Source organism: Eleutherodactylus coqui, chromosome 4, assembly GCF_035609145.1.
Source record: "Eleutherodactylus coqui strain aEleCoq1 chromosome 4, aEleCoq1.hap1, whole genome shotgun sequence".
In the NCBI taxonomy this organism is placed as follows: domain Eukaryota; kingdom Metazoa; phylum Chordata; class Amphibia; order Anura; family Eleutherodactylidae; genus Eleutherodactylus; species Eleutherodactylus coqui.
The window spans coordinates 217,407,023-217,430,733 of NC_089840.1; the positions used below are offsets into that span (position 1 = coordinate 217,407,023).

General features: G+C 47.8%; 1 protein-coding gene and 1 long non-coding RNA gene across 5 annotated transcripts in view; one reads left to right on the forward strand and one right to left on the reverse strand.

Annotated features, from left to right (window-relative positions):
- The window catches only part of LOC136626045 (anaphase-promoting complex subunit 16-like), a 90,093-nt gene extending 89,761 nt beyond the window's left edge, over nt 1–332 (reverse strand). Inside the window, exon 1 of one of the 2 annotated variants that reach the window (XM_066600755.1) lies at nt 9–332. In XM_066600755.1, the coding sequence (XP_066456852.1) occupies nt 9–123 (115 nt within the window). In that variant the 5' untranslated portion in view covers nt 124–332. The remainder of the gene's footprint in view (nt 1–8) is intronic. The other variant, XM_066600756.1, reaches the window with a different exon arrangement.
- Nucleotides 31–17,750, forward strand: LOC136626046 (uncharacterized). Of its 3 annotated transcripts, none has more exons than XR_010792616.1 (3): nt 31–539; nt 14,594–14,668; nt 17,665–17,750. It is a non-coding gene; the product is annotated as an uncharacterized lncRNA (long non-coding RNA). The 3 variants fall into 3 exon arrangements; XR_010792618.1 differs by lacking the exon at nt 31–539 and adding an exon at nt 567–611; XR_010792617.1 differs by lacking the exon at nt 31–539 and adding an exon at nt 2,018–2,273.
- Nucleotides 17,751–23,711: the final 5,961 nt, after the last annotated feature.

Below are 23,711 nucleotides of genomic sequence, written 5' to 3' on the forward strand. Positions count from 1 at the left end.
GGAGTTACCTGACAGAGCAGGGCTGTCCCGAAGGTCCAGGGCGGATGACAAGTCCCTGTAGGCTGAGGCCTCGTGCAGCAGGCGCTGGATCCTCTTCTTGGCTGCGTCCATCGCGTCGTCCATACGGGTTGAGCGCGACTCTCAACTGTCAGTTGAGCCGTGTGCAGTCTGTTGTGACATCAGGTGCGCGCGGGAGGACACGTGACCCGCGGAGCTCGAGCGGGGTTTGACAGCTCACGTGACTCCTGTCTCTTCTTCCTGCAGAACTGCAACACAGAGTAGCCGGGAGGCATATTTGGGATTTCAGCCGCAGTTCAGTAGCAGTGAGCGATTCCAGCGACCTGATTGGTTGTTGGAGACACACCCCCTTTGGAGATGTGCACGTGTGGCCGGGTAGTTAAACAAGCAGCAGCACGGCCGTAGGAGGGTCGGCAACTAAGCCCAAGCCTAAACCCTAACCCTAAGGTTGCTTGAATTGCTGAGTTTAGGCAGAACTGGGGAAGAAAAAGTTAATATGCCCTCCGCAGGATTACATCATGGTGAGCGGCTCTGCGGAGCCTTGGAGCTCCTACTGCCGAAGGAGAGAAGCTTCACTCTGCTGCACGTCTGGTGTATGTAGTCTGCTCATATGTGTGTATATTTGCTGTATACTATGTATGTGTTAATATGCTGTATACTATGTATAGTATGTATAGTGTGTGTGTATATATGCTGTATACTATGTATGTGTGTGTATATGGCTGTATACTACTGGTATGTATAGTGTGTATATATGCTGTATACTATGTATAGTATGTATAGTGTGTGTATATATGCTGTATACTATGTATGTGTGTGTGTATATGGCTGTATACTACTGGTATGTATAGTGTGTATATATGGCTGTATAGTCTGTATGTGTGTATATGGCTGTATACTATGTATGTGTGTGTGTATATGGCTATATACTACCGGTATGTATAATGTGTATATATGGCTGTATACTACAGTGTGCAGTGTGTGTATATATGGTAGTATAATACACTGTGGGCATAGTGTGTATATTCTATATGTAGTACACTGTATATAGATATGCCTGTATACTATGTATAGTGCGTGTATATATGCTGTATACTATGTATAGTGTGTATATATGGCTGTATACTATGTATGTATGTATATATGGCTGTATGCTATGTGTAGTGTGTGTATATATGCTGTATACTATGTATGTGTGTGTATATGGCTGTATGCTATGTATAGTGTGTCTATATGGCTGTATACTACCGGTATGTATAGTGTGTATATATGGCTGTATACTACAGTGTGCAGTGTGTGTATATGGTAGTATAATACACTGTGGGCATAGTGTGTATATTCTATATGTAGTACACTGTATATAGATATGCCTGTATACTACACTGTATAGTTGGTATACATTGTATATGACTATGGTCCCCTGCACACGGGCGGAAATTCCACGGCGGGATTTCTCGCAGAATTTCCGCCCGTGCCCGCCTGCATAGGATTGCTTTGCAAAACGCAATCCTATGCAGACGGCCGTGATTTGTCCGTGTGAAATCACACGCGGTAAACAAATCATGACATGTTCTATTTCTGTGCGGGTCTCACAGAGGCCCACACAGAGATGTCACCCCTGGCACGCCGCCTCCGCTCTGCGCATGTGCCCGCTGGGTGGCAGCCTGCACATCACAGAGAGGAGAAGACGCGGAAGAAGGTGAGCCGCACTGCTCACTGCCGGGGCGCGGGTCGGATCCTGCTGCGAGAATTCTCCGACCCAGCCGTCTGCAGGCGGCCTAAATAATACACCGTGTGCATGCTGTGAATGCACATTATACCTTGTGTGCATACTGTCTGTATATGATGCTCTGGATGTTGTATAACGTTTGTATATGTGTGTTCTATATAAATATTCCCAGCGCTGCAGTGAACGGACTCCAACAGACATATAAGTGTGCCGGACCTACTTCACAGGGTGCCTCACACCGAGTGCACCCTTCATCTAAAGAAGCGTTGTATAATCCCCTGGGCCCGCCCCTTCCGCATGGTCCGGACCGCTCGCTGGGGATTTTTATTTAGTTTCTGCTATTGTCTATCTCTCTCCGGTTTATACTTATATATTCTAATTTCCCTCCGATGCTCTCCATGATGTGATGTCGTAAGGACCGGCGACCAGCATATCTATCACCTCAACCACCCGATTATCTGGTTCTTCCTGCCGGCCTGGATCTTTGACCCACCGGCGCTCCCCAGGGAAACCCGGTTACCGCAGGGTGAGATAAAAATATTATATTTATTAAATTGGTAAATATAAATCCCCCCCCCCCCCACTCTGGGGCGCTGCCTTCTGATCTCTGTTCTGTATATATATATATATGATAGAGTATATGTGTCCGACCCCATATTCCTGTGTAGAAGGCGTGTATGGCCGGTGGATGATGGTGCTGTATGTATGGTGTGAGCGCTATGCGCATACGGGTGTTGTGTGTGTGTGTGTATATATATATATATATATATATATATATATATACTGGCTGATATACTCGGCTTCGCCCCAGTTAGTTTGGTACAGAGAACAGGAACCGAGGATTATAGTATGTTCCCCACTTTGCCTGGTTCTTCACGTTACCCAGGAAACACCGCGTGGAGGTGACCGCGTGCTTCCTTGGCTAGAATTGTATAATCCAGTTGTGACCCCGTTACTTTTCCTACTTAGGATCTAAGGAACATTTGCGCCAAATGTCATGTTTGTCCTTCATGGGGAGTAAGGCCGCTCTCACACAGCCCGCTATTTACTGCGATGCTTAATCGCGGCACAGCGCCTCCATTGATTTCAGTGATGTTCTGCCGACTAGCGCTCGGACGCAGCATGTCTAACGCTGTGATTTTCAAGCGCTGTCTGCTCTATTTTCGTGCATTTTAGCACTTTTTAACGCACCTCATCACCCATAGTGGGGCGCTTCAAAAAACGCTGACAAATAGTGGAATGCCTTAGAAAAGGCCGCGCGAAATCGCAGTAAAACGCCATGATGTGCTAATGCGTGCGTGAGAGCGGCCTTAGGGAATTAGTGATGAGTCAGGCCGGCTTCACACGGGCAAGATTCTCCCACGAGTCTTGTGCCTTGCGGGATGTGAATATGATCCCCATTCTTTTGAACGGGGTCATACGCATGAGCGATTGTTTACCCACATTGCACCACAAAGCGATACAGGAAAAGAATCGCGACACGTACCGTCTTTGGGCGCGCCTTCACATCGCAGCGGCCATTGTTGTCAGTGGGGCCAGCGGCAGCATCGCTCCATGTGCTAGATGCACGCGATGCAATGAGGCGTCTCACCAATGAGAACAATGGGAGAAACTCCGTGATCAGCCGCGGCGGAGGATCGCTACTTCTCCGAAGTGATGCCAGATGTTTTTAATACAAAAGACGCCTCGCATCCGCGGTGAAATCGCACGTTGACGAGCGCAGTGTGAAGTCAGCCTCAGAGTCGGTCAGTGAGGGCTCACATTATATATAAAATGTGTGATAACTGTCGTTATCTGTATATACAGGGGGCATATGGGATGTACAGAAGTGTATATATGATGCAAGTGATGGTTATATATTTTTTGCTCGGTATATATGTGTTTTAACCCCTTAATGACACGGCCCTTGTTTTTCCATTTTCGCTTTTTCCTCTCCCCTTTTAAAAAAATCATAACTCCTTCATTTATTCATCGACGTCGCTCTATGAGGGCTTGTATTTTGCGGGCCGAGTTGTGTTTTTCAGTGGTACTATATAATGTACTATATAATGTAAGGAAAAACTTCTCAGTGGAGTGAAATGGGAAAAAAACTAAATTCCACCATCTTGGGTGTGTCTTGTTTTTACGGCGTACAGACTGCAACAAGAATGACCTGATCACTTTATTCTATGGGTCAGTACGAATACTTATAATACCAAAGTTATATAGGTTTTTTTGGGGCTGTACTCCTATTTTTTGTTTTTCGAAGATATGTAATTTTTAAAAATTATTTCCTGCTTCCATCGTCTGACGACTATAACTTTTTCATTTTTTCGACATAGTTGTACGACATCTCATTTTGTGCGGGACGCCCCATTGTTTCCATTGCTACCATTCTGGCGTACATACGGCTTTTTGATCATTTTTTATTACATTTTTTCTTGGATATAGGGGTGACCAAAAAAGCACAATTCTGGTGTTCTTTATTTTTATGTTCTGAGATGAGCGAACTTACTCGTTTCGAGTAATTACTCAATCGAGCACCGCGATTTTCGAGTACTTCTGTACTCGGGTGAAAAGATTCGGGGGGCGGCGTGGCGAAGCGGGGGTAGCAGCGGGGAACAGGGGGGAGCCCTCTCTCTCTCCCTCTCCCCCCCACTCCCCGCTGCAACCCCCCACTCACCCACGACGCCCCCCGAATCTTTTCGCCCGAGTACGGAAGTACTCGAAAATCGCGGTACTCAGGCAAAAAAGGGGCTTGGCCGAGTAGGCTCGCTCATCTCTAGTTCTGATGATGTTCGCCATGCAGGGTAAATAATGCATTACTTTGATAGATCAGACTTTTACGGACGCTGCGATACTAAATATGTATTTTTGTATTACTATTTAGATCCCTTTATTATAAATATGGCAAAAGGGTTTTGTTTTACTTTTATTAGCTTTTTTAATTTAATAATCAGTAAAAATGTAATTTTACCTTTTTTGTTAGTCCCCAGAGGGGACAACAACTTGTGATGCGTTGATCGCTCCTACAGTATGATCTAATGTATAGCATTACATCATACCGCGATCTGTGGTCCTGTGATGTTAAGCGGTTAACTCCTTATGGACATGGCCTATTTTGGGCTTAAGAACGCAACGATTTCTGAGGGATTTTCATTTACAGTTTTCAAGAGCCACAACTTTTAATTTTCCAGTCGACAGTCGTATAAGGTCTTATGTTTTGCGTGGTCAACTATAGTATTTATTAATTAATTCTGCCATTGTTTTTAATTTTTTTTTTTTTACAGCGACAATCTAAGGCCTCATGTCCACGGGGAAAATCAGGCCCGCCACGGATTCTTCATGTAGAATCCCGCAGCGGGTCCCTCCTGCCCCGCGGACATGATGCCTAAAAATCAGAATAAACTCACCTGCTCTGGAGGATGCGGATCTTCCTTCCTTCGCGGACGGATCTTCATTCTCCGACCCGGCGGATGTGCTCGACACGCCGGCGGCGTGCCGGGCACATCTGCCGGGCCAAAGAAAGAAGATCCGGCCTCGAAGAAGGGAAGAACCGCATCGTCCGGAGCAGGTGAGTTTAATTCTGGTACGGGTCTCCCGCGGATCCGGACGGCTTCGATAGGCCTCAATAGAAGCCTGCGGGAGGCGTCCCCGCGGGAGACCCGCACGAAAATGGAGCATGTCCATTTTGTTTCCTGCACGCGGATCCGCGCCTGACGCGGGAATATGACATCCAAAGATATTTAACTACCTGCGGGTGTGCAATGCATCCCTATGAGGCGCGGATCCGCGTGCGGGAGAAACGCTGCGGATTCTAAGCGCGTGGACATGAGGCCTAACAGTATAAATGACGCAATATATTTTTTCTGCGGTTCGATACGTTTACAACGATGCCAAAAACATAATTTTTTTTAGGTTTTTCCACTTCATCACATTCAAAGTCACATAACGTTTTTGATTTTTTCATGGACAGAGCTTTGTCAGGGCTTGTTTTTTGCGTCACGAACTGTAGTTTTAATTTGTACCATTTCGGGGTACATATGGCTCTTTGGATTGCCTTTATTGCTCTTTTTTGGAGGTATTTGCTGCGCAGGATAATTCGTGTGCTCATTACGGACACAATGATACCACATATGTGAGGTTTTTCTGAAATTAGTAATTTTTTTTCTTGCAAATAGCGGTAAACAAGTAAAAAACCAAGGTATTTTATTTTATTTCTTTACATTATTTCTTTAGTTTATTTACACTGTTTATTTCCCTGAGGGCTTATTCAGACGTCCGTATATTGTCCTGGTTTTTACACCCGCCCAATATACGGTGTCCCTTTCTGCAGGGGGAGGAGGCGGGCCGGGAGCAGTGCACTGAGCTCATGCCCCCTCTACGCCCTTCACCACTGTTTACAATGGGAGGGGCAGGAGGGTGGGGATGGCAGAGATAAGTTCCGCCTCATCCTGCCCCCTCCGCTTGCATATAGTGGCGAGGGGCAGAGATGGGGCGGGAGCTCAGTGCACTGCTCCTGGACCAGCCCACCTCCTCCACCTGCAGAAAGGGACACCGTATATCGGACAGGCGTGAATAAGCCCTGAAGCGGACCTGCTCCATAGCAGCAGTGATTGCTATGGTAAGGCATTGCATGACTTCTGTACAGCAATACCTTATCGCTGGTTATAGCGCTCATAATCAATGGGTGAAGCACAACAGCGCCGCTAGACTTAACATAAGAGCTTTGACCCGGCCTGAGAGTCACTCAATGCATCAAACTCTAATTTCATGATTTTACGGCGGTGGTGAGGATGTCTCAAATCTAATGACACCAAAATCATCCACCAAAGGTCACACAAAGGGGTCAAAGTGCGGTGCAAGAAAAGCCTGCAGGCGGTTTTATATAAGATTCGTTTCTCTTCCCCACATTCAGAAAATCCTAACCGTTTTATTTTTCCGATAACGCAGCTGTCTGAGGGCTTGTTGCTTCTTGTGGGGCGAATTGTAGTTTTTTATGGTTCTCTTTAATGCACCATATAATGTATTGTGAAGCTAAATAAATCCGCTGTGGGATGTCACTATGAACACTGAGGTCGCTGTGCGCAGTCACTATTACCGCTGGGGCGATAAATAAGTGGGTTTTGGGTTTCAGTTTGGGCACTCGGTCTCTAAAAGGTTCGTCATCACTGCTATAGGGTGTCTGGGGGACGCCAGGTCTGATTCTGCTGCGATATTTCACAGGTGGAAATGGACCCGGCCATGGGCATGAGGCCATACTGTGTAATGCAGTACCATAGTATTGCATTATGCTGTATGCTGACAGTCAGTCTCTTCATGGTAGCCTTGGGAATCTTCAGGAGGCCCAGGGTGTCATGACAACCAAACCACACCTTGCAATCTCATCGCGAGGGGGCTGTTTTGGACCACTAAATGCCGATTGGGGCATTTAAATGCCGCTGTCAGATCGATTTAAAGGATTAACAGCTGCGATCAATGTGAACGCTGATGGCGGCTGTTACAGGCGGGTGTCAGCTGTCAGAGACAGCCGCCCTGCCATGGATGGAGCGGATGAGGGGTAAAGTGGTTAGTCTTCTCCACTGCTCCAGGCTTCTTCGCTGGCTTTTGTTGACATGCTGCTGGGGTGACATGTTCATATACACACATGACTGCCGTGGCCAACCTCTGACCCCAGCCGTGTGCGGCGGCAGCGCTATCCCAGCACATGAGCCAAGGGGGGGGCTATAGCATATTTCCATCTGCGTGGAATTTGTGTTTTTTATGAAATAGTGAAAGGAATGTAGCCGCGATCTGCTGTCAGCGCAGTTCTGTACGTTTTTGGTCTTGTCATCTTTTGCTAGGATATAAAGGTTTTGTGGCCTGTATACATGTGAGTGCGGCACATAGGTGCCCATGAGAAAATGTACACCACCTACCATAAGGTCTCATGTCCACGGGCGGGTCGGATTCCGTGGCAGTAGCCCGCAGTGGATTCCCACTCTGTCCGTGGCCGAGGACACTGCTTACCCGTCCGGGTCTTCTATTTTCTTCACTACGTATGTGTGCGGCAGTGCCGGCTGGCGTGCCGCCGTACATGCGCAGTGGAGGATTTTTTTCAAGTCTCCTGCTTTCCCGCGGGATCCGCTGCCCGGCGGCACAGTTAGATACGCGTGGGCCGCGGGTCAGACTGCTTCCATTGACTGCAATGGAAGTCGTCCATGAGGGATCCGCACTGAAATGGAGCATGCTGCAACTTGTTTCTAGACCGAAAGGTCCGCAAATCAAATCCACATGCTTTATTTCATTGCGGACGGCCATGTTTCCCTTTGTGTATCTTTCGGTTGGGGACATTGGGCCTCAGTGTTTGCCCTTGAGCCTTATTGATGGTCATTACAAATGCTCTGGTCATCAGATGCGCTAGAGCTGACTTGTCTATATGCACTCCTCACTCAGTAAGTAACGGCCATGTTCTGTGATTGACTTGTCCTTGTGAGGCGAATTACAGGAAGAGCAAAAAATGGATGGGAGATACAATTGTCAAAATCATTTCTTACACAGCTAGGGTAAAATAAAAGCTGTGCTATGATTGGTTGGTATGTATTATACTACTGACGTAAAGTAAAAGCTGTGCTGTGATTGGTTGGTATGTATTATACTACTGACGTAAAGTAAAAGCTGTGCTGTGATTGGTTGGTATGTATTATACTACTGACGTAAAGTAAAAGCTGTGCTGTGATTGGTTGGTATGTATTATACTACTGACGTAAAGTAAAAGCTGTGCTGTGATTGGTTGGTATATATTATACTACTGAGGTAAAATAAAAGCTGTGCTGTGATTGGTTGGTATTTCTTATACTACTGAGGTAAAATAAAAGCTGCGCTGTGATTGGTTGCTATGGGAAACCCAGATTTTCTTTAAAATCTCAATCCATGTTAATGTGGCATTCATTCAAGTTTTAGGCTGGGTTCACACAGGGTGGATTTGCCGCAGATTTGCCGCAGCAGATCCGCCCGCGGCCGCTAATCTCGGGATTAGCCAGCCATGTGGATGAGATTTCTGAGAAACCTCGTCCACACGGGACGGCTAATCCGCTGCAGTAAATCCGGTTGAAACCGCAGCCGCGCTCTCCTCTATGGGAGCGCCGGCCGCAACGGAAAAGCATGCGGCCGAGCTGCTTCAAAGCCGCCGCAGCTTAAACCGCGGCGGTTCTCCCGGCGGAAATCTCGCGGTTTTTGCTGCGGCCAAACCGCGAGATTTCCGACGGGAATCCGCCCTGTGTGAACCCACCCTTAATCCGGGGCAACGCTGGTACCCCTGCTAGCCTAATAATCACATACGTGCGGCAACGACGTCTGCCCTCAGGTGTCTGCCCGTTTGTGGAGGCCTAGCTTATTATGTGCACTCCGCTCCACCGCACTTTATGGCGTTGTCTGGCCCTGACAAATGTATGTATGCACTTCTGTATGGCCATTACAAAGCACTTTGTAATATACTTTGTGCTTTGTAAATCAGCCATACAGAAGATATATACTTACCTACAGGAGTGCTCCCTATCTTCAGTCTTCTCCTCTTGTCGGGCCGTAAACACACGTCCTCGGGCCAGGGGTGCGCGCCTGTTTTTCTGCGCATGCGCAGCAGCGCCTGCCGGCTCAGGAACACGCGTCAGATTATTCGCGCATGCGCAGTCCGTACTGGAGACGGACAGGAGTGTCCACCGGTCATCAGCTGGAGGGTAAGTATTACTACTGGGAGCGGGGGCTGTCATAACTTCTCTCATGGGAGTGGGGGAGGGGGCTGCCATAACTTATTGCAGGGGGGGAGGGGAGTGGGTTGTATAACTGCCCCTGCCACCGACCTGCCCAGCGAGCCACCAACCCACCCACTATAATCCTGCCTGTGCAGGGAGGAGAGGAGGTGAGCTGTGACTATTGTGAATGGTGGTCCTGTGTTATCTATATATAGGTGCCACCTCTCAGTGTAATCCTGTCTGTGCAGGGAGAGGAGAGGTGAGCTGTGACTATTGTGAATGTTGGTCCTGTGTTATCTATATATAGGTGTCACCTCTCAGTATAATCCTGTCTGTGCAGGGAGGGGAGGAGGTGAGCTGTGACTATTGTGAATGGTGGCTGCTGTGTTATCTATATATAGGTGTCACCTCTCAGTGCAATCCTGTATGTGCAGGGAGGAGAGGAGGTGAGCTGTGAGTATTGTGAATAGTGGTCCTGTGTTATCTATACAGACGTGTCTCATCTCAGTGTAATCCTGTTTGTGCAGGGAGGAGAGCCATGACTATTTTGAATGGTTGAGGTGCGGACAACTAGTTGCTGTGTGGGTTAGGGTGCTGACAACTTGTCGACGCGGGGGTTGGGGTGCTGACAACTAGTTGCCGCAGGAGTTGGGGTGCTGACAACTTGTCGCCGCTAGGGTTCAGGTGCTGACAACTTTTCGACACAGGAGTTGGGGTGGTGACAAATAGTGGACGCAGGAGTTGGGGGGTGACAACTAGTCCCCGCGCGGGTTAAAAGCTGACAACTAGTCGCCGTGGGGGTTGGGGTGCTGACAACTAGTTGCCTCGGGGGTTGGGTTGCTGACAACTAGTCGCCACGGGGTTGGGGTGCTGACAACTAGGCGCCGCGGGAGTTGGGGTGCTGACAACCAGTCGCCGCGGGGGTTGGGGTGCTGATAACTTGTCGCCGCGGGGGTTGGGATGCTGACAACTAGTTGCCTCAAGGGTTGGGGTGCTGACAACTAGTCGCCGCGGGGGTTGGGGTGCTGACAACTAGTCGCCACGGGAGTTGGGGTGCTGACAACTTGTCGCCGCAGGGAAGAGGGCGGGCTGTCAGTGTTACTTGTCATGTGGGGGGAAAGGGGGCTGTCAGTGTACTTGTCGCGCGAGAGGACTGTCTCCGTAACTTGTCGCACGGGAGGGGGGCTGTCACCATAACTTGTCGGGAGGAGGGGAGCTGTCGCTATAACTTGTCGCACTGGGAGAGGCGGAGGGGTGTTCTCACCATAACTTGTCGCAGTGGGGAAGGGGCTATTGCTATAACTTGTTGCACGGTGGGAGGGGGCTGTCACCATAACTTGTCACGGTCGGGGGGGAGGTGCCTGTCAAGCGGGTATCCTTGTTTCACAGTGGGGCGGCTGCAGGAGATTTCTCTCCCCGCTCTCCCCCGCCCCTCTCCATTCACTTTGCACAGCGGACGTTCAGTACTGAACGGCTGCTGTTTACACTGAACTCTCATCGTTCAGGATTTTATCCTGTGAGTATAGACAGTCTCTCCTGACCCCGCCCCCTCTAAGTACATTGTACAGCAGGAGAACATTCTGTCCTGTGGAGGGACTTAGAGGGGGCGGGGCCTGGGCGGGAAGAGACTTAGATTAGTTCACTAGAGGTGGGCGTGGCCAGGACGGGAGCTGAGCGAGGCCAGTCATTGGGAGCTCGCACACAGAGGGGGGAGAGCGCAGGGCATTGTGGGAAGTCAGCACAACGGCGCCATCTTTGAAAGCTGCTTTGAACATCAGATATCAAAGTAAGAAACTGACCTTCCGGCTGATCTGCCTGCCTGAGCCCTGTATGCGGTGTGTGGGAAAAATCACATCTGCATGCTTGTCATTGCTTTGCGGACATCCATGCATCCCTATGGACGGCTTGATTTGCGGTTCTCCAGCGCTGGTTCCACAAATCGAATCCGCCTGTGGACATTGGGCCTTACTTTAGCATGTATACTATTAGTATGGATATCCGGCAGCGGACGTGGTACTTGTGTGACAGAATATATGATGTGCTGCAGGGATATGGTGTATTATTGGGAAGCCCGTCCCGACGGCGACTGCAATCTATATACATATCTCCATGCTCAGGAGAATTACTCAGCGGCCTTAGGGCTCATGTCCACAGGTGCCCTCGCAGCGTTTTACCAGTGTTTGTGATACCGCGTACGGGCAGCGAGTGTACTGCGCATATCTGCGTATCTCACGGCCGCGGTCATGCGCAGTGTGGCTGTCTTTTTTTTTAATCCCCTGCTGTGTCATATCTGCGTTGCGTATGAATCGCCACCCGTACATAATGTATTGTGTATGGACAGGTTTGCATACGCTGCTTATACAAACGTATACGGCTCACTCTGCGTGGTATGCTGGAGAATAGAGCATGCTGCAATCTAGTTCTCGCTGGTATCTACATGCAGTGTCTATACGCTCATGTGCAAGGACTAATGAAGGTCCATTTACTCTCATTAGCTCCATTCAGCACGCATTACGTGGCCGTGCAACGCATGTGTAATAGGCGGTGAAAGACCACCCGAGGACACGAGCCCTTAGGAATAATAGTTATAATGTAAAGGCGTCCTCTGTTCCTAATCCACAAAGTACTCGGGGTGAACCAACATGAAGGTCCCTCTGCATGCCCCCTCCGCCATATTTCTGTAGCCACGGGGGAACTGTTCAGCAGCTTCCAGACTTTTGTTATATTCTTGGCGCATCTAATTACAATATTTCCCAGTAAGCAATATTCTAATGAAGCTTCTTGTACAGGATGGGCCACGGAATATTAGCCCGGCACCACACTCTCATCAAAGCTGTCTAAAAGAAAATTTTTGTTGCCATAGCAACCAATCACAGCGCAGCTTTCATCTTACCTCAGCAGTATAAGAAATGAAAGCTGCGCTGTGATTGGCTGCTATGGACAACATTGATAGACTTTCTTATAGACAGAGTGGGCTGCCCGCCTTCTTTTCCGTGGACCACCCTGTAGATGCTATGGTGATGATGAGTGAGTGTGAGGCATAGCGTGTAGTTACATCATACGTACACAGGGGGCGCACCGCTTCAGCCTAAGATTGAGGCAGAATTTTGCCTTATTCAGTTTAGTAAATCTCGCACTTATTCGGAGAGATCGCTCAGCTGTTTGAGAACAACGGTCATATTGCTTTATTGTTACTGCATTGTAGATAGTAAATATAAGGTATATGTCTATGTTTAAGGACTCTCCGGTTACCGGACAACCCCTTTTCAGTAGGACGCCCTGTGTGAAAATAATATACAGAGATACACGCGTACGCCAGGACTCAGCACTGCAGCCTGCTGCAGACTCAGGGGGAGGGGCATAGGAAGTCACGTGACCTCGGTAGCCAATGATAAATGCAGCATCATGTTCTTGAACTCCTGGCATTGCGGCTATCAGGGTCTGAGCGCCGATGCCAGGAGAATGGATGGTGACACTGCAGCTTCTCATTGGCTGCAGCGGTCACCTGATTTCCTGTGACATCATCTGTCAGTGGGATTATGGGCATCTGTAACAATTTACACTTTCAACTTTAACCTCTTAGTGACGGCCCCATTGCCTTTTTACGTCCTAGCTAAGTGGGCTTTAATCCTGGAGGACATAAAAACATGCATCCTCTTAGAATTAAAGCCCTATTTGCCCCCCCCCCCCTGGCAATGTGATCCGGTGTATAGCGCCGATCGCAATTAAATGAATAAATAGTTAAAAAAAGATTAAGATTCAGCTGCCCTGATGGATCCGATCAGCTGAGATTACTCACCCGCCTTGTCCGTGGTGTCCCACGGGGAATTGGTTCTTTGGGACCCGTCACCGCTCTTCTGCATATGTGTGCCAGATGTATGACGTCACGCGCATGCGCAGAAGGCCAGGAGCCCCGGCAAATTTAAAGTCTCCTGGATGCCGACTCCTGAAGGTAGCCGGGAACCAGGAGATGTCACTGGAGACCGAGGTGACCGGTCCCCTGTGCACGTGATTGCCACTATCCAATGAAAAGCGGCGATCACGAAAAAGTTTTAAAAGGTTGGAAAGAAGTTTGTTCCATCTCCTCTCATGGATCGGATCCATAAGGAGAGGTGAAAATACTCACTCGGGTCCTCCGCGATGTCCCAATCTTCTGGGACCTGAAGTATCCTTCTGCGCAGAGGGGCTCGTGCCCGGGAAATTTTAAATCCCTCTGCTCCTGGGTACCATGTGCAGAGAGATGTCACCGGGGACGTGATCACTGTTATCCAATAGATAACAGTGATGATTTAGAGTAAAAAAAAATGGCACCGATAAAAACTATAGTTCGCCATGCAAAAAACAAGCCCTTATATGGCCACGGCGACAAAAAGTGGCTTTTGAAAAATGGATATAAAAATCTGCCAAAAATAGCTGCATCCTTAAGCCCAAAATAGGCCGTGTCCTTAAGGGGTTAATATAAGACAGGGTCTTCTTTTTAAGGAAGCACGGTATCTTAGCGTCTATTACGCACTGTAGAAGCCTATTGAAATCAATGTGCATGCGCAAATGCACACAAAATACACAGGAAACCTGCGTAATCGCTACGTATTTACCCACAAAATCAAGAAGATTTCGCACGTTTCTATTACATGCGGAAATACGCTGCATATTTATGTGAAGTAAAAGAATACCAATACGCCGCAAAGCACAAGGCAACAGCGTATTTACAGACCGAAATACGCAAGCGCCCATGTGAATGCGGAGAAATGGTTACTTGTGCTGGTCTTCATTTTCTTGTTACCTCTATAGCTCCAACATATTCTGCAGCAATGTACAGAGATTGTCGTCCCTAATATCTGTCATGGTCGCCGGTAACGCTCACAATGTAATGTTTCTATCGCAAACACACACTACACGCGCCTGCAGATGCGGGACAGTTTCATCAACGGCCATTTAACCTAGACATGTGTTTGGCGCTAGTAGTCCATAAGCGTGAACGGGGGGCCATAACATGCACATGTCAGTAAAAGTAGGTGGAAATGATTGGAATCCTGGCCAGTGTCAGTAGATGTTCTACAACTTGTAGGCAGGACATACAATAGTGCAGTCTTGGCAAGAATGTTGCTCATGCGTTTTTCTATCCTTCTGTTTGCAGATGGCTCAGAGGGATTCCTTTGTGAATCCGTGTTCAGTTATCAAGTCGCATCAGCGCTGAAGCAGGTGAAACATGGTAAGTAACGATTGCAAATCATGACCATAATCCAGTCTACACCAGCAAACAGAAACTCATCCTACAGATTTCTCTTCTATCAAACTGTATTAAGTAATGCATGCCTGTTTTATGGCTGAGGGAAGTGAATTAAAGAGTTTGTAAACTATTGGTGACCTATCCTGAAGATAGATCATCAATAGTAGCTTGGTGGAAGTCCGTTACCAGGAACCCCACCGATCAGCTGTTTGTAGGGCCAATGCACTAAGTTTAAATCTGCAGGAAGCAGACAGCTTCCTTCTCAGTGCGGTGGCCAGCCCTGGCATTGCAGTCATTGAAATGAATGGAAAATTTGATGCAATACCGAGCCCTGCCACTGCAGTGATTATGGAGCTGTCTGCTTCCTGCAGAAATCAGCTCAGTGCACCAGCCCAGAAACAGGTGAGATGGGACGGGGAGCTGGTGAACTGAGATCCCGTCCCCTCTCTGACCCTCGCCATTGCTTGCAATGGAGGGGGCATAACAAGATGGAACATAGCTCCGCCCCTGACCCAACCCTCCATTGCAAACAGTAGCAAGAGGCAGAGAGGGGGCGGGAGTTCAATGCACTAGCTCCTCCCCTTGCAGAAAGGGGCAGCGTATATCAGCCGGGCGTGAAAACCTGACCGATATATGCCCGTGTAAATAAGCCCTAAAGGGAGAATGGTGGGGTTTTGGCATTTTTATTGTTGTTTTTTTTATAATTTTTTAACTTTTTCATTGTTTTTACATTTTTGTCTTTTTTAGGGAACTTGCATAATCCTTTTTTTTATTCTTCTAATACTCTGGAATGCTGAGGCATAGTAGGGTATTAGACAGGCTATGAAGCTCAGAAAGAGTCTTAGCGCCATAGCCTAATTTAGCTGGCAGACCCGGAGGCTATATTCAAGCCTCCGGATGCAACTGAGACCCTTCAGAACCACCTGCTCACATTGCGAGGGTTCTGATGGTGACACGGCTTTCATTTGACAGCCGATCACCAGCTCTCCCTGCCATGGAGACCATCGGCCGGCTTCTGACGAGCCGATGGTCCACGTGGCAGGGAGAGCTGTCCAATGGTGACAGAGGGAGCCCTCTGCTTCTGTCAGCCCTTTACATGCTGCAGTCGCACAGACCACAACATGTTAAAGGGTTAAACAGCGGAGATCAGAGGTTTTCTCCGTTCTCAGCTGTCAGCACTTTACATGCTGCGGTCACAGAGATTGCGGTATGTAAAGGGTTAAACAGCGGAGATTGGAGGTTTTCTTTGTTCTCTGCTGTAAGAGCTGGTGCCCGGCTATCATCTGACAGTTGGTCACCAGCTCTCCCTGCACGGCGACCATCAGCCGGCGTCTGAAAAGCCGATGGTTTCCGTGGCCAGATGTAAACAGTGCAGGGAAGAATCGGGAAGTTGCCGGTAGATCGGTTATATCTTCCCGCTTCTTTTTTTAAAGTCCTGCACTGGTTCTTTGTGGGACTGTGCAGGCAGAGCACAATGCCACAGCTTATGGCATTGTGTTCTGCATGGTCCTATAGTGAAACATAGCCAGGAAATCTTCTGGGCTATGTCACTATGGGCAGCGCAGCTAGTCCTGGAAAATTTCCGGGCGTGCCACTGAAGAGGTTAATGCTATAACTTACAGATCTTGAGATATACAACTATAACAAGAGGTATGAGTTACTACAAATGACTGGTTACTTTTGTACTCCTATGACTTATGATTTAAGAAAACTATAAGACTAGACTGTGCTAATGTCATGAGGTGGTAAGGACTTCTGCAAAGGTTGGGCTACATTTGGAGCCTTCATCACTAATTCTGACTGGAAAAACAGCGTTGTATGCAGAGCTATTTTTCCAATCAAAACGAGAGACACTTCAGAAGGCACAAAATTTGGCAACAGAAATATCAACTTAGCTTTTTAAAGGCTTACATTAGCAGCACATTTGCAGTATGATATTTCCTTCCCCTTCCCCCTCCACCCCATGCCATGTTCATTTTCTGCACCAACATTTTGAAATATGCACCATATCTTGGGATATGCATCAGCCACAGACGGTCCTCCAATCAGCATTGCCAAGACAGCTGGCGCAGCCCATCAAGGCGGTGTTGACTGGTCTAGAACAGTGTTTCTCAACTCTATTCCTCAGGGACCCCCCTATATGACCTGTCAGGGGTCTCTGAGGACTGGAGTTGAGAAAAGCTGGTCTAGAAGTCTTGATTTTCACAGCCAATTACACTGTAGAAAATCTCCAAGATTTTGTTGGCTTTCAAGGAAATGCACCATTTGAGTTGTACTTTGCTATCGTTCACTGCCTCTGCTTATGCTACACCGTAATTTACTGACCATAAGTCAAGTAAGGCACCCACTATTTGTATTTTTGATAAAGGCATTTTATGCAAAATTAAAAATGGGGTATTTTACACTTGGATGGACCTCTTTTCTCAATCAAACTATCCACTTCCTCTGAATATCCAGCCATATTTGATCCTGATAGTATAATAAACCCTCCATCCACAGCCAAAAACTAGGCTGGATTCACATTTGCACTATTATTTCCATTGTTTGGCTCCATCATAGGAGCTAAACATTGGAAGTGCTGGACCCCATGCTTAACTGACATGAATGATGTCCATAGGACCCAGTTGACTAGCATGGTGTCCTCCGGGCTTCCGCCAGGCTGCTCGGGAATCTATGTCAGCTGTGTGCCGAAGACGCTTGCACAGATATGAACAGTCTAACCTGTGCCTACACTAATTGGGTAAAGAAGCATCCCTAAAGAACCTTCTAAGTCTTCTAACTGCTCAGACAGTCTGTCACCAGCTTGAGAGCACCTTGTAAGTGTTAATGTACACTGTTATAAGACTATGTTCCTGTCAAAAGCAGTGATTTCTTATGATCCTTCTCAGTGATTACCCGACATCATGGAGCAACCTGGAGAGACTGGAGAGAATCCTGTTCTAATTGCAGTAACATTTGTTTAGGTCTAATCTTTTCAGATCAACAAGTATCCCGGATGGAGAAGTTGGCCGGATTAGTGGAAGAGTTGGAAGCAGATGACCCCTAGCCCACTTCCACCCCTGAGCTGGACCATACTAAACGATTAAACTGTTATGTGCAAGCATGAGAAGGTACTACCAGGGCTCAACATCCTCTACCATGTCTTCAGTTGTTCTTCTAAAACCAGCATCTTATACTGCAGTCGTTGCCGCTCCATAGAATGAGTCTACAAATCGCTACACGTTGAAGTCTTCTACCATTTGTGACTATCCCGACCCATAAAGCCGTTTACCATTGTACCTTCACTGGGAATGAACAGGGACGATTGTTTTCAGATTTGTATACAGTGAAAACTTGTGTATAATGTTACATTTTTGCTAAATGTTTTTATTTTCTAAAATAAAGATGAGTTTTGTAGTTACATTTTTATTAGTGTTTTAATTGTGAGGTAAGATGTAATGTTGTGCCAGCAAGAAAAAACTAAAGTGTAATTTAGAAATCCACTGTCCAGGGTGTAGAGGCATCTAATGACCTCTTACAGTGCGATGATCCCTATACTTCTTTAATTTGCTCATTTACATTTAACAAAAGTCTCTCTCAACATGCATACATGAGCCTATGGTGGCCATGACCCTGTCACCAGTTGTCCTTCTTCGAACCGCTTTTGGTACTAACCATTGCATCTTGGGAACCGCCCTCCCTGGTATTCTGGAGGGCTCTGTTCCAGTCGCCTAGTCATTACTATTTCGCCAAAGTTACTCAGTTTCCTACACTTGCCCATTTTACCTGCTTCCAACACACCAAGAGCTGACTCTTCACTTGATGCTTAAAGGGTTGTACCAAGATATAAAGTTATTCCCCCGCCTACAGGATAGGGAATAACATTATGATCCGACCACCGATTACAATAATGGGTGTTCCGATGGACCCCTCATGGCTGGATGTGAGGATGAGTGTGATGCGTGCTGCAGCTCCATTAACTTCAGTGACAGCGCTCAGCAATCTCTGGCGCTCATACTCGACAATTTCAGGCACTGTCATTGAAATAAACGTAGCTGTGGCATGCTCGTGTGTCCTTTACTCCATTCACGTGGAGACCATTGGGACCCCCATTTTTGCGATTGGTCAGGGTCCAACCACTAGGACCCTAACCAATCATATATTGTGGATAGGGGAATAACTTTATATCCTGGTACAACACCTTTAACCCCTTCCCGCCATAGGACATAGGGTTATGTCATGGCAGGGTGGTACTTAAGGCAACATTACATAACCTTACGTCATGTGGATCTCGCGGGATCTAAAACAATCCTGCGCCATCTGGCAGCAGGAGCTGGCTTATACCGATAGCCTGCAACAGCGGGGGTGCATTGGGACAGTGATCCCCGCTGTTAACCCTTTACATGCTGCAATCTATGTAGATCGCTGCGTTTAAAGGGTTCACAGAGGGAGTGCGCTGCCTCTGGACATTACTGGACCCACGCAATGTAATTGCGAGGACCGTCGGGTTGTCGTGGCAACAGGACGCCAGATACAGGCATCCTGCTTTGCCATTGCCTATGTTCGCTAAAACCAGCGAAAAGCCATAGCAGTCCTGCAATGCCCTATCATAGCTGTTATGAATGAGGTCCCCTTCAGGGACATAAACAGTGTAAAAAACAAAAGACATGGTGTAAAAAAATACAGAAAGAAAGAAAACCCTTTCTTGCTCATTTTCCCCTATTTCTATAGAAAAAAAAAAACGCAAATGTGGTATCCTCATGTCTAATGACCTGTTTGAGCACCAATTTGAGCACACTAATTATCCTGCACAGCAAAAAATGGTAAAAAAAATGGAGGCAAAATGCTTATTTTATTTATTTTGGTCGCCTGCAGACGGCTGGATCGGATCCGGCAGCGAGAATTCTCGCCGCGGGACCCGACCTGAGTGCCTGCAGAAAGCAGCGCATACTCACCCATGCCCCGCAGCTCCGGATCTTTCATGTATCGGCAGCTGGCGCATGCGCAGACCGGAGCCAGCAGCGGGTGAGTGACGTTTCTGTGCGGGGCTCGCAGAAATAGAACATGCCGCGGTTTGTTTGCCACGCGAGATTTCACAAAGCCTAACTGCGGCCGTCTGCATAGGATTGCGTTTGTTAACGCAATCCTATGCAGGCTTCCAGCGGCAGAAATCCTGCCGCAGAATTTCCGCCTGTCTGCAGGCGGCCTTTACCTCCAAAAAAGCAAAATAAAAGCAATCAAAAAAGCCATATGTACCCCAAAATGGTATATAAAGCACTACAGCTTGTGACACAAAAAACAAGCCCTCAAAGAGCTCCGTCCATGGAAAAATAAAAAAGTTATGCGACTTTGAATGCAATTATGCAAAAATTATCATCAATTCCAAAAAAGGGTTTTATTATGCAAAAGTGGAAAACATTAAAAAATTATGTTTTCGGTATTGTAATCGTACTGTTTCGCAAAAAATATATATTGTGTCATTTATGCTGTTCGATGAGAATTAAAAAAGAATGGCAGAATTGATGTTTTCTCTCCCTGCTCTCGAAAAACATTATAAAAGTTTTACAATATATTATATGCACCCAAAAATGATACCAATAAAAACTACAGTTCGCCATGCAAAAAACAAGCCCTTATTTGGCCGTGTCGACGGAAAAATAAAAAAAGTTATGTCTCTTGAAAAGCGGAAATGAAAATCCCCAAAAAATCGTTGCGTCTCTAAACCCAAAATAGGTCATGTCCTTAAGGGGTTAATATATCCACCCCTTGACAGGTGAAATTATAACAAGAAAATGTTTTTCACTTCACACTTCACGTGTGACAGGTTTTAATTTTAACCCCTTAACGACCAGCCCATAGTGTTTTTACGTCCTGCCCAGAGGTTGCGCGAGAGAGGCAGCGGGTGAGGGGTTGCGGCAGCGGGTGAGGGGTTGCGGCAGCAGGTGAGGGGTTGCGGCAGCGGGTGAGGGGTTGCGGCAGCGGGTGAGGGGTTGCGGCAGCGGGTGAGGGGTTGCGGCAGCGGGTGAGGGGTTGCGGCAGCGGGCCAGCGGTTGCGGTAGCGGGTCAGAGGTTGCGGCAGCGGGTCAGAGGTTGCGGCAGCGGGGCAGCGGTTGCGGCAGCGGGGCAGCGGTTGCGGCAGCGGTTGCGGCAGCGGGGCAGCGGTTGCGGCAGCGGTTGCGGGGCAGCGGTTGCGGCAGCGGGGCAGCGGTTGCGGCAGCGGTTGCGGCAGCGGGTCAGCGGTTGCGGCAGCGGTTGCGGCAGCGGGTCAGCGGTTGCGGCAGCGGTTGCGGCAGCGGGTCAGCGGTTGCGGCAGTGGGACAGCGGTTGCGGCAGCGTGTGAGCGGAGTGTGAGCAAGGCTATCTTCACTACTTCCACAAGTAAATTGTAGATCCCCATTAGGATGAGCTCCATGCCTGGCAATGTCATCCAGTGTGCTACTTGTGCAATGTATGCGGTCCTTGATCAGCCGATCGAGGGTGCATACTGTTGCGCAAGATGCATGCACGTTGCAAATTTAGAAGCCCAAATTCTGGATCTAAATGGGCAACTGGCAACACTGAGAGCCATTGACATCATGGAAAGGAGTTTGGTGCTCACTGAGCAGACACTCGCTGGGGTAGAGGCGGGGGCGGATGGTAGTACGGAAGTGCAGGGGGAGCAGGCAGTCAGCTGGGTGACAGAAAGAAGGAGGGGTAGAGGGAAGAGAACCAGGGAGGCTAGTCCTGAACTGGCACAACCCAACAAGTCTGCACGATTGGCAGATGAGGGGGATGCCATTACAGAGCCAGCACCGCTGCAGCACGACACGCCCTCTGAACGCCAGGGGGATGACTGCTCCAGTGAGACGGGGACGGGGAGCGCAGGGCAGGCTAGACAGGTTCTAGTGGTGGGGGACTCAATTATTAGGGGGACAGAGAGGGCAATCTGCCATAAAGACCGGGATCGTCGAACGGTGTGTTGTCTTCCTGGCGCTCGAGTTCGACACATCGCGGATCGGATTGACAGGTTACTGGGAGGGGCTGGTGAGGATCCAGCGGTCATGGTGCACGTTGGCACCAATGAACAAATTAGAGGTCAATGGAGGGCCCTCAAAAATGATTTCAGGGACTTAGGGTCCAAGCTCAGGGCGCGGACCTCCAGGGTAGTTTTCTCGGAAATACTACCTGTACCTAAAGCCACACTAGAAAGGCAGCAGGACCTTAGGGAGGTAAACAAGTGGCTCCGGAGTTGGTGTAAGAAGGAGGGATTTGGGTTCCTGGAGAACTGGGCTGACTTTGCTGTCGGCTACAGACTCTACCGTAGGGACGGGCTGCATCTAAATGGGGAGGGTGCAGCTGTGCTGGGGGAAAAGATGGCTAGAAGGCTGGAGGAGTGTTTAAACTAGGGACTGGGGGGGAGGGTAAAATGAGAAATAGTGGGGTAGCCAGTGTAACTAGCGATCCGGGTCCAAGCAAAGGGAATGGGGGTCGAGCAGGGGGTGGGGTTAGTACAGTTAGAACTGACAGATCAGCCATAAGTACGAATAGCAACAAAACAAATTTAAAAAACAAAAAAAATGAAATAAATTGTATGATCACGAATGCACGAAGTCTGATCGGTAAAGTGGGCGAGCTTGAAGCGAGAATGACTGATGAAAACTATGATATGGTCGGAATTACTGAAACATGGCTTGATGATAAGTGCGATTGGGCGGTGAATTTGCAGGGGTACAATCTCTTCAGAAGAGACCGAAGGAACCAGAAAGGGGGAGGGGTATGTCTGTACGTCAAATCGAACTTGAAGCCGAGGCTACAGGAGGATATAGGGGTAGGAGACGAACAGGTGGAATCTCTGTGGGTAGAAATACAGGGGGGAAAAAACAACAAAATCCTGATAGGGGTCTTTTATCGACCACCAAAAGCAACAGCAGAAACTGAAGACTTACTACTAAGGCAGATAGAGGAGGTGTCAAAACGAAACGAAGTAATTATCATGGGGGACTTTAATTACCCAGATATAACATGGGAGAACGAAACCTGCAAATCTCACAGGGGTGATAAGTTCTTGAGAGTAATTAAAGACAATTACCTGAACCAACTTGTGCAGGAACCAACAAGAGGGAAAGCCATTCTGGACCTAGTGCTAACTAACAAACCGGAACGTATAAAGGGGGTGCAGGTTGAGGGGCACTTGGGGAACAGCGACCACAATATAATCAACTTCCAGCTGTCAATCAATAGGATGCCTTATCAAGGAGTAACAAAGAAACTAAACTTTAGTAAAGCAAAATTTGATGAGCTTAGAACTACTATCGGTAACATTAATTGGGACAACATCCTCAAAAATATCAGTACGGAGGAAAAATGGGAAGAGTTCAAAAGGATCCTAATCGCCTCATGTGAACAGTTCATTCCCTTCAGAAATAAAAGTAACTCAGCTAAAAGGAAACCAATGTGGCTCGACAAGACGGTACGAGGGGCAATAAACGAAAAGAAGAAAGCGTTCAAACTACTAAAGCAACAAGGCAGCGAAGAAGCGCTAAAATCATACAGGGAAAAAAACAAAATATGCAAAGATACGATTAAAACTGCCAAAGAGGAAGCGGAAAGACGGATCGCAAAAGAGAGCAGAAACAACCCGAAGCTATTTTTCAACTACATAAACAGCAAAAGGATTTGCAGGGAGAGCACTGGCCCTTTAAAAAACAATGCAGGAGAAATCATTGATGATGACGAAGGGAAAGCAAATCTAATAAACAGTTTCTTCTCAAGTGTGTTCACCAAAGAAAAGGAAATGCCACACGAGGAGCAGAGGAATAAAACGAACCCCTCACAAAATATCTCATACCTAACGCAAGAGGAGGTGCGGAAGCGTCTAAAGAAAACTAAAATTGATAAATCACCGGGCCCTGATGGATTACACCCAAGGATACTAAAGGAACTAAGTGACGAGATAGCTAGGCCGCTATACCTTATATTTCTAGACACTATCAAGACTGGAGTAGTACCATTGGACTGGCGCATTGCCAACGTGGTACCAATCTACAAAAAAGGGAGCAAAAGTGAG